At 34.4% G+C, this 12,251-nt stretch overlaps 1 gene segment (V, D, J or C); it reads right to left on the bottom strand.

The window, feature by feature from the left end:
• Positions 1-8,714: 8,714 nt before the first annotated feature.
• On the bottom strand, positions 8,715-9,520 carry LOC103468624 (Ig heavy chain V region 6.96-like). The segment is given in 2 exon segments: positions 8,715-9,344; positions 9,444-9,520. Coding segments are annotated over 2 exon segments (360 nt in total).
• Positions 9,521-12,251: the final 2,731 nt, after the last annotated feature.

Here is a 12,251-nt window from a genome sequence, read left to right on the forward strand (position 1 = left end):
CCAGACAGACGTTTGGACCGAGCTCGTCTGCTGACTTCAGGGGGGCGTCAGGATTCAACAGAGGACTGAGGACGAACAGGGACGGAGGAACATCAGGACCGACTAAAGACAAAAAACACATTTTGTTCTCATTTATTTAAACTTTGAAAAATATGTTAGTTATCTCTCAAGAAATATTTTACACACAATCGAATGAGAATACTTACCAATAGAAATTTAAAAGTTAATCATATGATAACATTTTTTGTTAATTGCAGAATATATGCATATTTATACTGTTCAAATGTTAATCAAAAATAAATTTATCTCAAGAAAAAAACTTATTTTCTTTCTTTTTCAACAGGGCATTTTTTTTCTAATGTCGGTAGGGTTTTTCAGAGAAACAGCATTTTACACTAAAAGGTTGCATTTTACTACAAATGTTTGTCATCTTTATTGGTGATTTTGTTTTAGTACATTTGTAAATTTGATAGTAGTGAGATTATTATTCAGAAACATTACAAGTAGGTGTATATATTTGTCTTTTGGGGTTTGTTTTTCATTTTGTTGAAGTAAACATGAAAGTAATTTGTTAGTGTCATGTTTGCAGAAAAAGAAGGTTAAAAACAATCTTTGCTAGTTTCACCAACATCCTTTTTTTAAAAATAAAGTCATAAAATGAAACAATTTTGGATTTAACAAAGGGTTTTCCTTGTATTGTTACAAATTTTGGATTCCTAAATTTTGCTTTGATGGTTTAAATAATATTTTTTAACAGAGAAGAAGGGCAGGGCATCTTTATACCATTTTTTGTTTTTTAACATAATTTGATTCCACTTTTGTTACCAAATGCTTTTTTTTTATCGAAGAAAAAATAATTTGAAAATGTCAGAATGATGAAGGTTTTAGTTGTGTGCATTTTGGTAAAGATAAAGAGTTTCAGCCAGTTTATGCATACATTTACATGTCTTTTCAAGTCAAACATTTACAAACCTGTGGTACTTCAGGTACAAGGTAGAACATGTGATACTACAAGAAACACAGAGTTTATAAAAACAGCTTGAATTTCAATTTTTGGATTCTTAAACTCCTGTATACTATTTTTTTCCAGATGACTAAATTCTTTGATGTGTTCTTCTTTTGGAATTTTTGTTCTAGTTTTCCAGAAAAAGATCAGATTTTCCCTTCATTGTCTTCTTTTCTTCTCCTTTTTAAAAAATACAGCCACGACAGATTCAGCTCTTGGCAGGATTCCGTTCTGCCTCTCCTAAAATACTTTCCTTAGAAACTGGATCGATACATTTGCAGTGGGTAGGAATGTCGCTTACCTTTTCGCAGCTTAGAGCAGTGATTGTAAAGTTTCTAGATTATTCTGGGCTTCATTTTAAATCATCTCCAATTGTTTCAATTAAAAGTGAAATTCAATAAATTTAGCTCCTCAGGCTTCATTCCTCTTTCTAGCAGGCAGCCGACAGTCCTTTCAGTCTCAGTCACAGAGCCGCTCTGAAGCAGACGGAAGAGACGCAGGGGAAGTTTTCTCCAAAGAGTCGCTACTCCAGCGACTTTATTTCACGCATTTTTTTCTCTACTCACTATTTTAAAGAAATAAAATATGATAATGCAAATGAATTTATTACGTTTTTACCCAAAGAGATATCATAAAAACAACCCTTATTTCTGCTTTCAGTAAATGCTTAGTGAAACTCTGTTCATAATCACATTTTATGTTTTGTTGTTTTTTGTTGTTTTCATTAATGATGAAAATTAAATGAATAAAAAACACACTTGAGTTTTTTTTTTTGTTTATAAGATAAGCTAAGATTATTGAAATCCTAAAAAAAAAATCGTATTTGGTCAGCACACAGTTATCATTTTGGGAGACCTGAACCTGTTCAACTTTTTCTGTTTTCACAACGAAAGTGAACAAAAGACCAGCTGTGCCAGTTTAATCCAGTTTAACCAATTACACTTAGTTTAAACGGATTTAAAGTATAACTATGGATATATCTTATCATATTTAATAAGTAAACTGGTGGTTGTTGCTTACTGTTAATTCAAATTTCCTTTAAAGTTTCTTAAGAAATTACTTAAAAGAACAATGACATTGCTATCAATTTTTTTCTGTAGTAAAGATGTTTTCCTTTTCTGTGTGTTAAAGTGACAAATGTATGTTTTTATCAATTTCAAATATAACAAATTTTGTCATAAAGTGCAGATAAAATAGCAATAACCTGTTTTGCAGCAGATTTCTATTAATATGAAGATCTGTCAAACACAGTCTAGGGTTTATACAGTTAAAAACCAACAACATTTCTGTGAAAAATTAAAATGCTAAAATACCAAAAGGGTTAGTTGTAAGACTCAGGTGGTATTAAGAATGCAAGGTGTTGCTATTTTTTCTGACAACAAATATCAATATCAGAACACCTAATACAAATTTACACAAAAATAAAAAGGAAAAACATCTGAAGCGCAGTAATTTTAAATGATCTTACCTGGTTTAATAGTAACTGTGGTTCCTTTTCCCCAGACGTCTAGAACCCAGTCACAGTGCTACAGATTCACTGACTGCTTCAACAAAAACATCAGGCACCACAGAAATCATATTATAACTCATAAAATATTTTAATGATCTCTGTCTGTTATAGATTCTGGTCATCTTGATATCCTCTGAGATATTCCAACATATCTTTGTGTTGTTTTCAATTTACATCCTGCAAAGTAAAATTGGCACACATGGATATTTGCCTTATATGACTTTAAACAGCAGAATTACTAACTTTTAAATGTGAATTACCTTGATAAAGTGATTACATGGACCTCCATCCTCATAGTCCAAGTGTTACACATTGGATTTTGTCATATTTTTCTCTGCCTAATAAAAAATTTACTCATGTTTTTGAGCTGAGGTTTTTGTATTGATGTAAATCTGTGTGCCTCCCCATATATCGTATATCACAGTGACAAGTCCTGAAACAAAAACCTCAACCCCCTTTAGAGGAGAAGTTAGAGCAAAACCACAAAAACAGAAGTAAGGTTTATGTTGGGGTCGTTTCTTGTTTAAAATTCTATTAAATATCAAATATACTTTTCTTCAAAAATAGATGTTTATTAGTTTTAAAAGATTAAGTAAACTTGAAATACATTATTTAGCAAGACAGAGAAGTGGTTACAACAAAATAAAATCATGATTTTCTTAAATGGTTATTAAATATAAATTTTGTGGTATTTTCATTGTCTGATGTGGAGACTTCTGATGCAATAGAGAGTAAAGACATATTATGTTTTTCATGTTATAAAATAAACATCAATAAAGCCTTGTTGAGTTGACCAATGAAACAATCAGAAATAAATACATTGAAAAGCATTTAAAGGTTATTCATGAAGAATAACAAAGAATCATGAAGTTCATATTGCTATATGTAATAAAATCAGATTCATTGCTCTAAAATTGTGACAAAAATAACATAATTCTCTTCAGACTGTTATTAATCTTTTACATGTGCTTAACAAATTGAAACTGTTTCAAATTACTTTGAGATTTGAAGCAAATTAAATGTTTAAAGTGATCATTTTAATCATCTTTGTTGTATTGGTGAGATTGGTTGGACAAATATTCTGAGGACTGAGACGTTTTAAAAAATACAGACACATGTTCACAAGATAATAGGACACATCCTCTACTAGCCAGCATGGAGCATTGTGAGGACACTCTCTTTGTCCTGTCATAAATGACTGGAGTCGTTGTTTTGTAATCCAATTGTAACATAATTGTATTTTCCAAACTCAAATCAGAATGTGTATAAGTGAATATTTTAATGAGCGGCTTAAGTTTTATGTTTTTTATCTGCTGTTGAATTTGGAAAACTTTGCGATTTAATTTAATTCAGGAAGAGTCAGCATTATTAATCYCTGATCATTTTATTTGAAGAGTTCAAGGAAGGGGACACACACTGAAACAAGGACCAGCCCCAGGCAGGAAAGGCAACGTATTAAAAGCCAGCCTCAGTTATAACATTACAATTGATCCAATGGTGAGTTGATCCACAGTTATTTTCTGTCTTAAATATATTTATTTATGATGCTTTGCATACAATCTCTACAGACAAATCTGTGTCCTAAATAGAAACTGCACTGACAGACTTCATAAAAAATAAAAATTACTGAAGCAATGTTTTCATATGAACCATTTTTGAAATGCCATCCATCCATCCATTTTATTGCACCCTTGTCCCTTAGTGGGGTCAGGAGGGTTGCTGGTGCCGATCTCCAGCTAACGTTCCGGGCGAAAGGCGGGGTCACCCTGGACAGGTCGCCAGTCTGTCGCAGCATTTTTGAATTATTGTTGTTTAAATACATTTTTAATTTCATTTATTACAGGTTTGGGAGATGGTATGTTTTGTTTATTTCATAATTTTTCTTTGTTTCTCTCTCCTCTAACAATTGATCAGCTTTGAAACAAGTTTAATAATAGAAAACAACAATGTTTACGTTGTCTAACACAGATTTTCACAGTTGCAGCTGCAGAGTTTATGTACAGCTTTGATGCTTCCTGTGTCACTGTGTGTCTCTCGAGCACAATAATAAACTGCAGAGTCTTCAGTCCTCAAGCTGCTCATCTGCAGATAGACTTGATCCTTGTTGTTGTCTCTGGAGATGGTGAAGCGATTCTGGACAGATGGGGAATAATATTTACCACTTCCTTTAGGAGCAGAAATAAGGGCAACCCATTCCAGTCCTTTTCCTTCAGCCTGTCTGATCCAGCTAATAGCAGCATCATTATCTTCTATTCCTGCATATGTACAGGTCAGAGTGTGGGATTCTCCAGGTAGTTTTGTTGCTGGTTCAGATTCAGTCAGATTCTGACTGAAAACACCTGAAAGAAAAAACTGTGTGATCAGAAAAAGGCCTGAACAAAATTTCTGTGAAGAGTCCAAAAGTTTGATATTTACCAGAAACTGTTAACAGCAGGAGAAGAGAAACACACCCAACTAAAGTCATGGTGAAAAGTTGTTGCATCTGTTTGGTGGTTTGGGTTTCATGAAGATAAATGAAGAAATTTGCATTGACTCCACCCTGTTCAAATAAAGACTATAGGTAAACACGCTAATGGGATTGGGCATGCGGCTGCTTGCTATGCTGGAATAAAATCTTAACAGGATGAAAAAAATATTTGTGGTTGCTTAATAACTTTAATGCACTGAACCCAATCTGCATAGCATTGTGTGACTTTGAAGCAGCTAAATAGGAGCATGTATGTCCTTCTTATTTATAAATATCTCACAAAGGTTGGTGTATGATAGACTTTTTCTGCTATTAAAAAGTAAAAAAAAAAACATCTCATTGCTTTGTCAGTTTATCAACATTTTAAAAATACTTCATAGATGCATTTAGATGGAAAGGCTTCTATCTTTCTTTAAAATATAATGCCTCAATCAATTCATATGACATTTGAATTATTTATGTTATGCCATAATATTATTGATTTATCTTGCATATAGATTATTTTTACATTAGATCCAAACATCTTGCTTTGGCTTCCCCCTGGTGGGTTTATGTTGCATTTTTTTATGAAATAAAATATTTTTCTTTGGTCTGTTGACAGTTTGACGTATTAATTCACAGTTGCTTTTGTTTCTGCTTATTCTGTTTTATTTGAGGAGTCTTTAGAACTGCTAATCATGTTTTTAGTTGATCTTTGTATTTTATTGAGCCAGTTCATCTCCTAGTTGCGAAGAGTGTTTCCAGACAGGGTGCAGGTCACTTTTATGTGAGATTCTTCAAAATATTTAAAACATTGGTTCATATTCTGTTGGAGTTTGAACCCTGATTCCTGTCATAAAAAAATGAAATACATGTTTTCTAACACAGGTTCTCAGTTGCAGCTGCAGAGTTTATGTTCAGCTTTGATGCTTCCTGTGTCACTGTGTCTCTCGAGCACAATAATAAACTGCAGAATCTTCAGTCCTCAAGCTGCTCATCTGCAGATAGACTTGATCCTTGTTGTTGTCTCTGGAGATGGTGAAGCGGTTCTGGACAGATGGAGAGAAATATTTACCATCTCCATTCGGACCAGTAATATGGGCAACCCATTCCAGTCCTTTTCCTTCGGCCTGTTTGATCCAGCTAATTTCAGCAGAGCTATCTGATATTCCTGCATATGTACAGGTCAGAGTGTGGGATTCTCCAAGCCGTTTCACTACTGGCTGAGATTCAGTCAGAGTCTGACTGAAAACACCTGAAAGAAAAACCATGTGATCAGAAAAAGGCCTGAACAAAAGTCCAGTAAAAAGAAGAGTCCATAAATTTTATATTTACCAGAAACAGTTCATAGCAGAAGAAGAAAAACACATCCTGTTAAAGTCATGATGAAAAGTTGTTGCATCTGTTTGGTGGTTTGGCATCTGATGACATAAATCAGAATTGATGAGGTTTTAATTTGCATTGGCTCCTCCCTAGAATAACCATGGAAAAATTGAATACTTATTTATTTCCTAAAGAATAACAACACTTGATGAGGTTGAAATGCAACACTTGCTATTAAGTAAATTGTGATACAAAGTTTTTTCAAGAATTTCCCCTGCAAGTTGTCAGATTTAGTGTTGTTTCATAATCATGACTTATAAAATTTGGAAAACACATTGAGCAATTATGTGTGTGAAAAAGATAAAGGATTATAAATATAAATGATAAACAAGGTCTATCTGAAAAAACACAGATTCACTCATAGAATGGATTTAGTAAAATAAATAATATTTCATATGGCAGCCTCCTGAAAAATATCCGTAAAACAACCTGTTTGCTAAAAAACTAACTCCAACTGCCCTCTAGAGATTGAAAAACAGAACTGCAAGAGTCGTTGCCTCTATTAATTTGTATTACAGTAGATACATCTGCATTCAGTCTCTGTGTTTATTGAAACTTGATTTGTGACTCAGTGATACATTTTTGTTTATCAGAATGAATAAGAAAAAGAACATGATTTATCGAGGTAATTATAAGTGATACTTGCCATCTGCTCCATTTGCCTTATACTTTTTGAAAAGTTAAGGTTCATCTTGTATGCAAACCTGTGAAAATTTCTGGAAATGTTTAATTTAAATAAACAGAATAAAAGTGCAGTGATAATATTTTAATATGAGGTTATTTTTTGCATCTCATTTTAAAGGGGGAATAAATAATTTTGGGTTAACAGTAAATTATTTTATGTTGAAAATGATCAAACTTCATTTGGAAGAATGTGTGCAAAATTATGTCCAAACATCATATTGTCTCATGTTTCTATGTTATTCAATTGAAACCTCATTTTCAAACCCTGACTAGCATTGCTGCCTCTCACAGAGATCTTTATCAGTTTTTGTATGACTTTGTTGAGTTCTGTGTCACTGTGTCTCTCTAGCACAATAATAAACTGCTGAATCTTCTGGTTTCAGACTTTTCACTGTCAGAGAAACTGTGTTTTTAGAAGTATCTTTGGTGATAGAAAATTGGCCTTGGAGATGTTGGGCAAATATTGTCCCGGTTCCACTGTCGATGCGTCCAATCCATTCTAGTACTTTTAACTGTTCCTGTCGAATCCAGTGGAGCCAAGCAAGAGACAATCCTTGCACTTTACAGGACAGAGTGACTGATTGTCCTGCTTTGCTGATCACAGCCTCTGAGGAGGTGAGGGACTGACCCTGCGCAGCTGAAACAAARAATGAGTTCTGAAAACRGCAGAAACCAGATCTTTTCATTTCCTCCACTAAACAGAGTCACTCACCTGATATGAGAGCCAAAAGGAGGATACTTTGTATGACTGTCATCATGATAAGTCAGACTCTGAGTGCAAAAACTGGCTTGATATGAATGTAAAACAAAACCAGAAGGGGTGGAGACTAGATTTACATAACTGGATGTGTGACTGATTGAAAAATAAGCAGTAGCTCTAATTACCTGGGAGGAATAAGACATTTTATTTACTACTTATAACCCGAACACTGCATTTCAATTAGTAAAATTGGACATCTAAAACAAGCTCTTGTATTTTGTGTTTGTTTTTTATGTGTCATATAATGAGATTTGTTAACTATCCTCTAAAGTTTGAAGCTGCTGAAAGTTCATGTTATTCTCCTAGCAATTAAATTTAATTATTACTTCTCCTTGATGTGTGTCCTTCTGCATTGGGCAACTGGGAAAACGGGAAAATATTTTAGCAAACTTTTAATATCTGGGGCTCTTCAGCAAAATAAGAAATCATTCAAGCTATTTTAAAATCACAACGTTGCAGATCAATTATCCCGTTTTGTCTTTTCTGAAGTTCAACAGTGCTATTACTTGTATGAAATGAGTTATATGCTGCTCCTCACAATCTATCACATACTTGCTCTGTGGAGTAGAGGTGAGTGATAAATGAGTTATATAAAGACTCTTGGGATCACAACGGACTATAAAGATTTCTAGATGACAGACTTTTTCAATAAATTGTGGAGGATAGCTATATTTACATATATTGGCCATCAATGCTTCTAAAGTATTTCCACTTTCTGAACCATTGACATTTAAGTCTTTATCTAATCCAAAAATAAAAGTATTAGTAAAATTAGCCATGGAAGAACTGATACTGCTGTGGCCTATTCTGAAAATAATCAAAACCTCAAACATTTGTTCAAATGCATTTATACAWTTCAGTAAAAATGCATATGTTAAAAATCAAAACTTGTTTTCTTTGTATTCAATTAACAACACGATGACACAAAAACTGACAGCAAAATGAGCAAGAAAACAAAATGTCTGACCTCATTCCCATTTCAACACAGATTATATTGAAACATGTGGCTGTACCTCAGGGAGAACTATAGTCATGGTGTGTTGAGATGTATATTTAATTGTATATCTGCTAGTCTTTATTTACTATTTACTTGGGTGTAAATTATTTGGCATGGCATATTAGTTATCTTCATCTAATAGAAGTAAAAAAATTCAATACGTGAGCACAGATGCAGCAGGTAGGGTTTTTCAGATCAGAGTGAATTTCTACAGGTTTTKGTGCAGCTGCTGCAACAACTTCAGTCACTGTGCGTCTCGAGYGCAATGATAGACAGCAGAATCCTCTATCTTCAGGTTGTTCATCTGCAGATACACCTGCTGCTTGTTGTTGTCTCTGGAGATGATGAACCGACCTTGAACTGATTGAGAGTAAAATTTCCTGTCACTGTCATCTTCAATATTTGCAACCCACTCAGGTCCTTTTCCAGGAGCCTGTCTGATCCAGACCATCCAGTAGTGGCTGAATGTGAATCCAGAGGCTGTGCAGGTCAGTTTGTGGGAGTTTCCAGGGTTTTTTACTGCTGGTTCAGATTCAGTCAGAGTCTGACCATCAACAACTGAAAKSAGWATAAAAAAAGAGATGTTAGATATTTAACTTGAAAAACAAAATACAAAATACTTATCAGTTCAAAATCTTTCAGGAATTTTTTTTTTACCTRCAAGGTAAATAATTACTGCAAGTATCTTTCTTGTACAATCCATTGTGTGTGTTAAGTGTTTTCTCCTTGATGGTGCCAGTTAAGAAGTTGAGGATATTTCATATTTTGAATATGCTCCTCCTCCTCCTCCTCCTCAAAAGCACCACTGGTGTGACACTGAGACAGCTGCCTGTAGTTTTAGCTCACCAACTCCAGGTCCACTGACTAAAAAAAAGAAGAAAAAAAAAACACTKAATGAAAGTTGGAAACTCTTTCAAAGTTKATATATAAAAAGTTACCACATATTCTGAGTTTCCTGTTTGCCCATCAATGTCAATGACCACACATCTTTCAGACGGGGTCAGARGTTGACCAGAAGCACCTATCTCATTAAAAGTGTTTTTCTGTGCTTTAATTTTTTTTCCAACTCTGGGTTACAAGAGGCTGAAGCCTACCTACAGCAATAAATGGGCAAATATGCAAAGAAAACAGCTTTGATAAGATAAGGATAACAATACAGCATTTCATTTGCCTCACAAGATTAGCAAAGTTCCTCAATTAGTTTTTTAGTCAGCTGTCTTTCCTCCTGAAGGGCCGAAGGAAATCAGTATATTTTATCTACAAACTTTAAAAAAGTATATGATGAATATTATGTGTTGAAAATAACCGTGATGGTGAACTCATAATCTTTATAATGAAGAATCAGAAATGTCTTCTCTTTTTAAAATTTGTGATCTGAGGGCCCCTAGTGGTGACTTTCTGTAACCCGTGTTCAGGTTCTAATGGGTTTTTGTTCAACTCCACAGCCAGTTTGTATCACTGTGTCTCTCTCTAGCACAGTAATACACAGCAGTGTCTTCAGGCTGCATGTTTTGACCATGTAGAGTGACTCTGCTATTGGAAGAGTCTATGTTGACACTAAACTTGTTTTTTAATGATTCTTTTATATTTTTGTCTCTACTGATCCACTCCAATCCTTTCCCTGCAGGCTGTCTGATCCAGAGTGTCCAATAACTACTGATGGCATAAGACACCTGACAGGTGATGGTGAGACCTTCACCAGCCTGGACAGACACAGAGGGTGGCTGGTTCAGCTGGTCACATGTTACACCTGGAAAAAGAAGGACTTGATGAAAAACAAATGATCAAAATCAACAGCAAATGGCAAAACAACAATACATACATGACACAGCTATTGAAAGCAGCAGCAGCATCATAGAAAACATGGTTGGATCACTGACAGCGACCTTTTACTTCGTGTCGACATACAAGTAGGAAACCACAAAATTTACATGCAGCCCAAGAAGGAGGGGATAGTATAAATTAGCGTTAGTTGTTTTAGACAAGCCTTTATTTAATTCTAAAACCCAAGTATAAAACTGGCTTGTTTTTATATATATTGTTTTTAAGGATGCAAGTGTGTGTATCATAACAATGTGAATCCATCATAATACCAAAAATTAGCAAAACACCTTTTTACAGGAGTATCAGGAATTGTTTAAATTTGTGAATATTTATATTATGTCCTCAAGTACACAGAATAAAACAGGACATGTTATGTAGCAGAAATAAAAATAAAATACAAAAAAAGTAAAATGTAAAGGCATTTCTTTGGTTGAAGGGGGGCTCTCATTTCGACATTGTATTTATATTGTACTACCCCTACAATTCACGATACTTTTCCCCTTAAATTTTACAGAAGAAGCTATTGCACACTTTTTCCATTCACAGCTGAAACCATCCTAAAAACATTCTAGGTCAAAATGTGCACAATTATTAGGGCTCCTTATGGATTATCATACCTAGAATTATCTGCAACCCCTCAGGGTGACAGAACATTGGAGATTATTTCTGTTTTTCATACTTACAAAGTCAGAGTCAAAATTAAGACTTCCGTCAGATAATTTTGAAGCCATTGAGGTGTTTGTACAGCTGCTAAACCAACTTCAGTCACTGTGTCTATCGAGTGCAGTAATAAACAGCAAAATCCTCTATCTTCAGGTTGTTCATCTGCAGATACAGCTGCTTTTTGTTGTTTTCTCTGGAGATGATAAATCGGCCTTGAACTGATGGAGAATACCACCGGTTGGTTGCTACCCTGCTGACTTAAGCCGGCAACCCACTCCAGTCCTTTCCCAGGAGYCTGTCWGATCCAGTTCATCTCAAAGCTGCTGAATGTGAATCCTGAAGCTGTACATGTCAGCTTGTGGGATTCTCCAGGTTTATTAACCACAGAATCAGATTCAGTCAGAGTCTGACCATCAACACCTGTGAGTAAGACAGTCATATAGTTGATTTGGTTTTAGAGGAAAGTTGCACAAAAATTTACTAAATGTTCCTTTAGTGTTCCTTTAGTAAAAAACTAAATAATAACATAAGCTAACCAGAGCTAACTAGACCTCCTAGCAAAGGGAGAGAAAGGAAGAGGTCATGGGGTCCTCAGAAGTTCTGGTGCCCCCCAATAATGCCTGATTTTTTTTATTTATTTTTTTACATTCTTTTCATGTTTGACGGTGTTGACAAATTTCAACGGAGTTGGAAAATATCTAAGAATTATTTTTAATTCAATTTAATGATACTTTTATAATTATTTATGTACTTAATTGTCATAATGTATAATTTTTTATACATTATGTATGGTTTTTTATTTTTGATTATTTTTAATGAATGCATTAACTTTCTGTTTGCGCAACAGTATCAACTTATGCTTAACGTAAGTTTATTTGTTTGRATATCGCGGTACAACTGTTCAGTACAGAGATGCTCAAGTCCAGTCCCTGAGAGCTGCTATCCTGCAACTTTCAGATGCTTCCCTGCTCCAGTTAA

Source organism: Poecilia reticulata, linkage group LG8 (genome assembly GCF_000633615.1).
Source record: "Poecilia reticulata strain Guanapo linkage group LG8, Guppy_female_1.0+MT, whole genome shotgun sequence".
Taxonomy (NCBI): domain Eukaryota; kingdom Metazoa; phylum Chordata; class Actinopteri; order Cyprinodontiformes; family Poeciliidae; genus Poecilia; species Poecilia reticulata.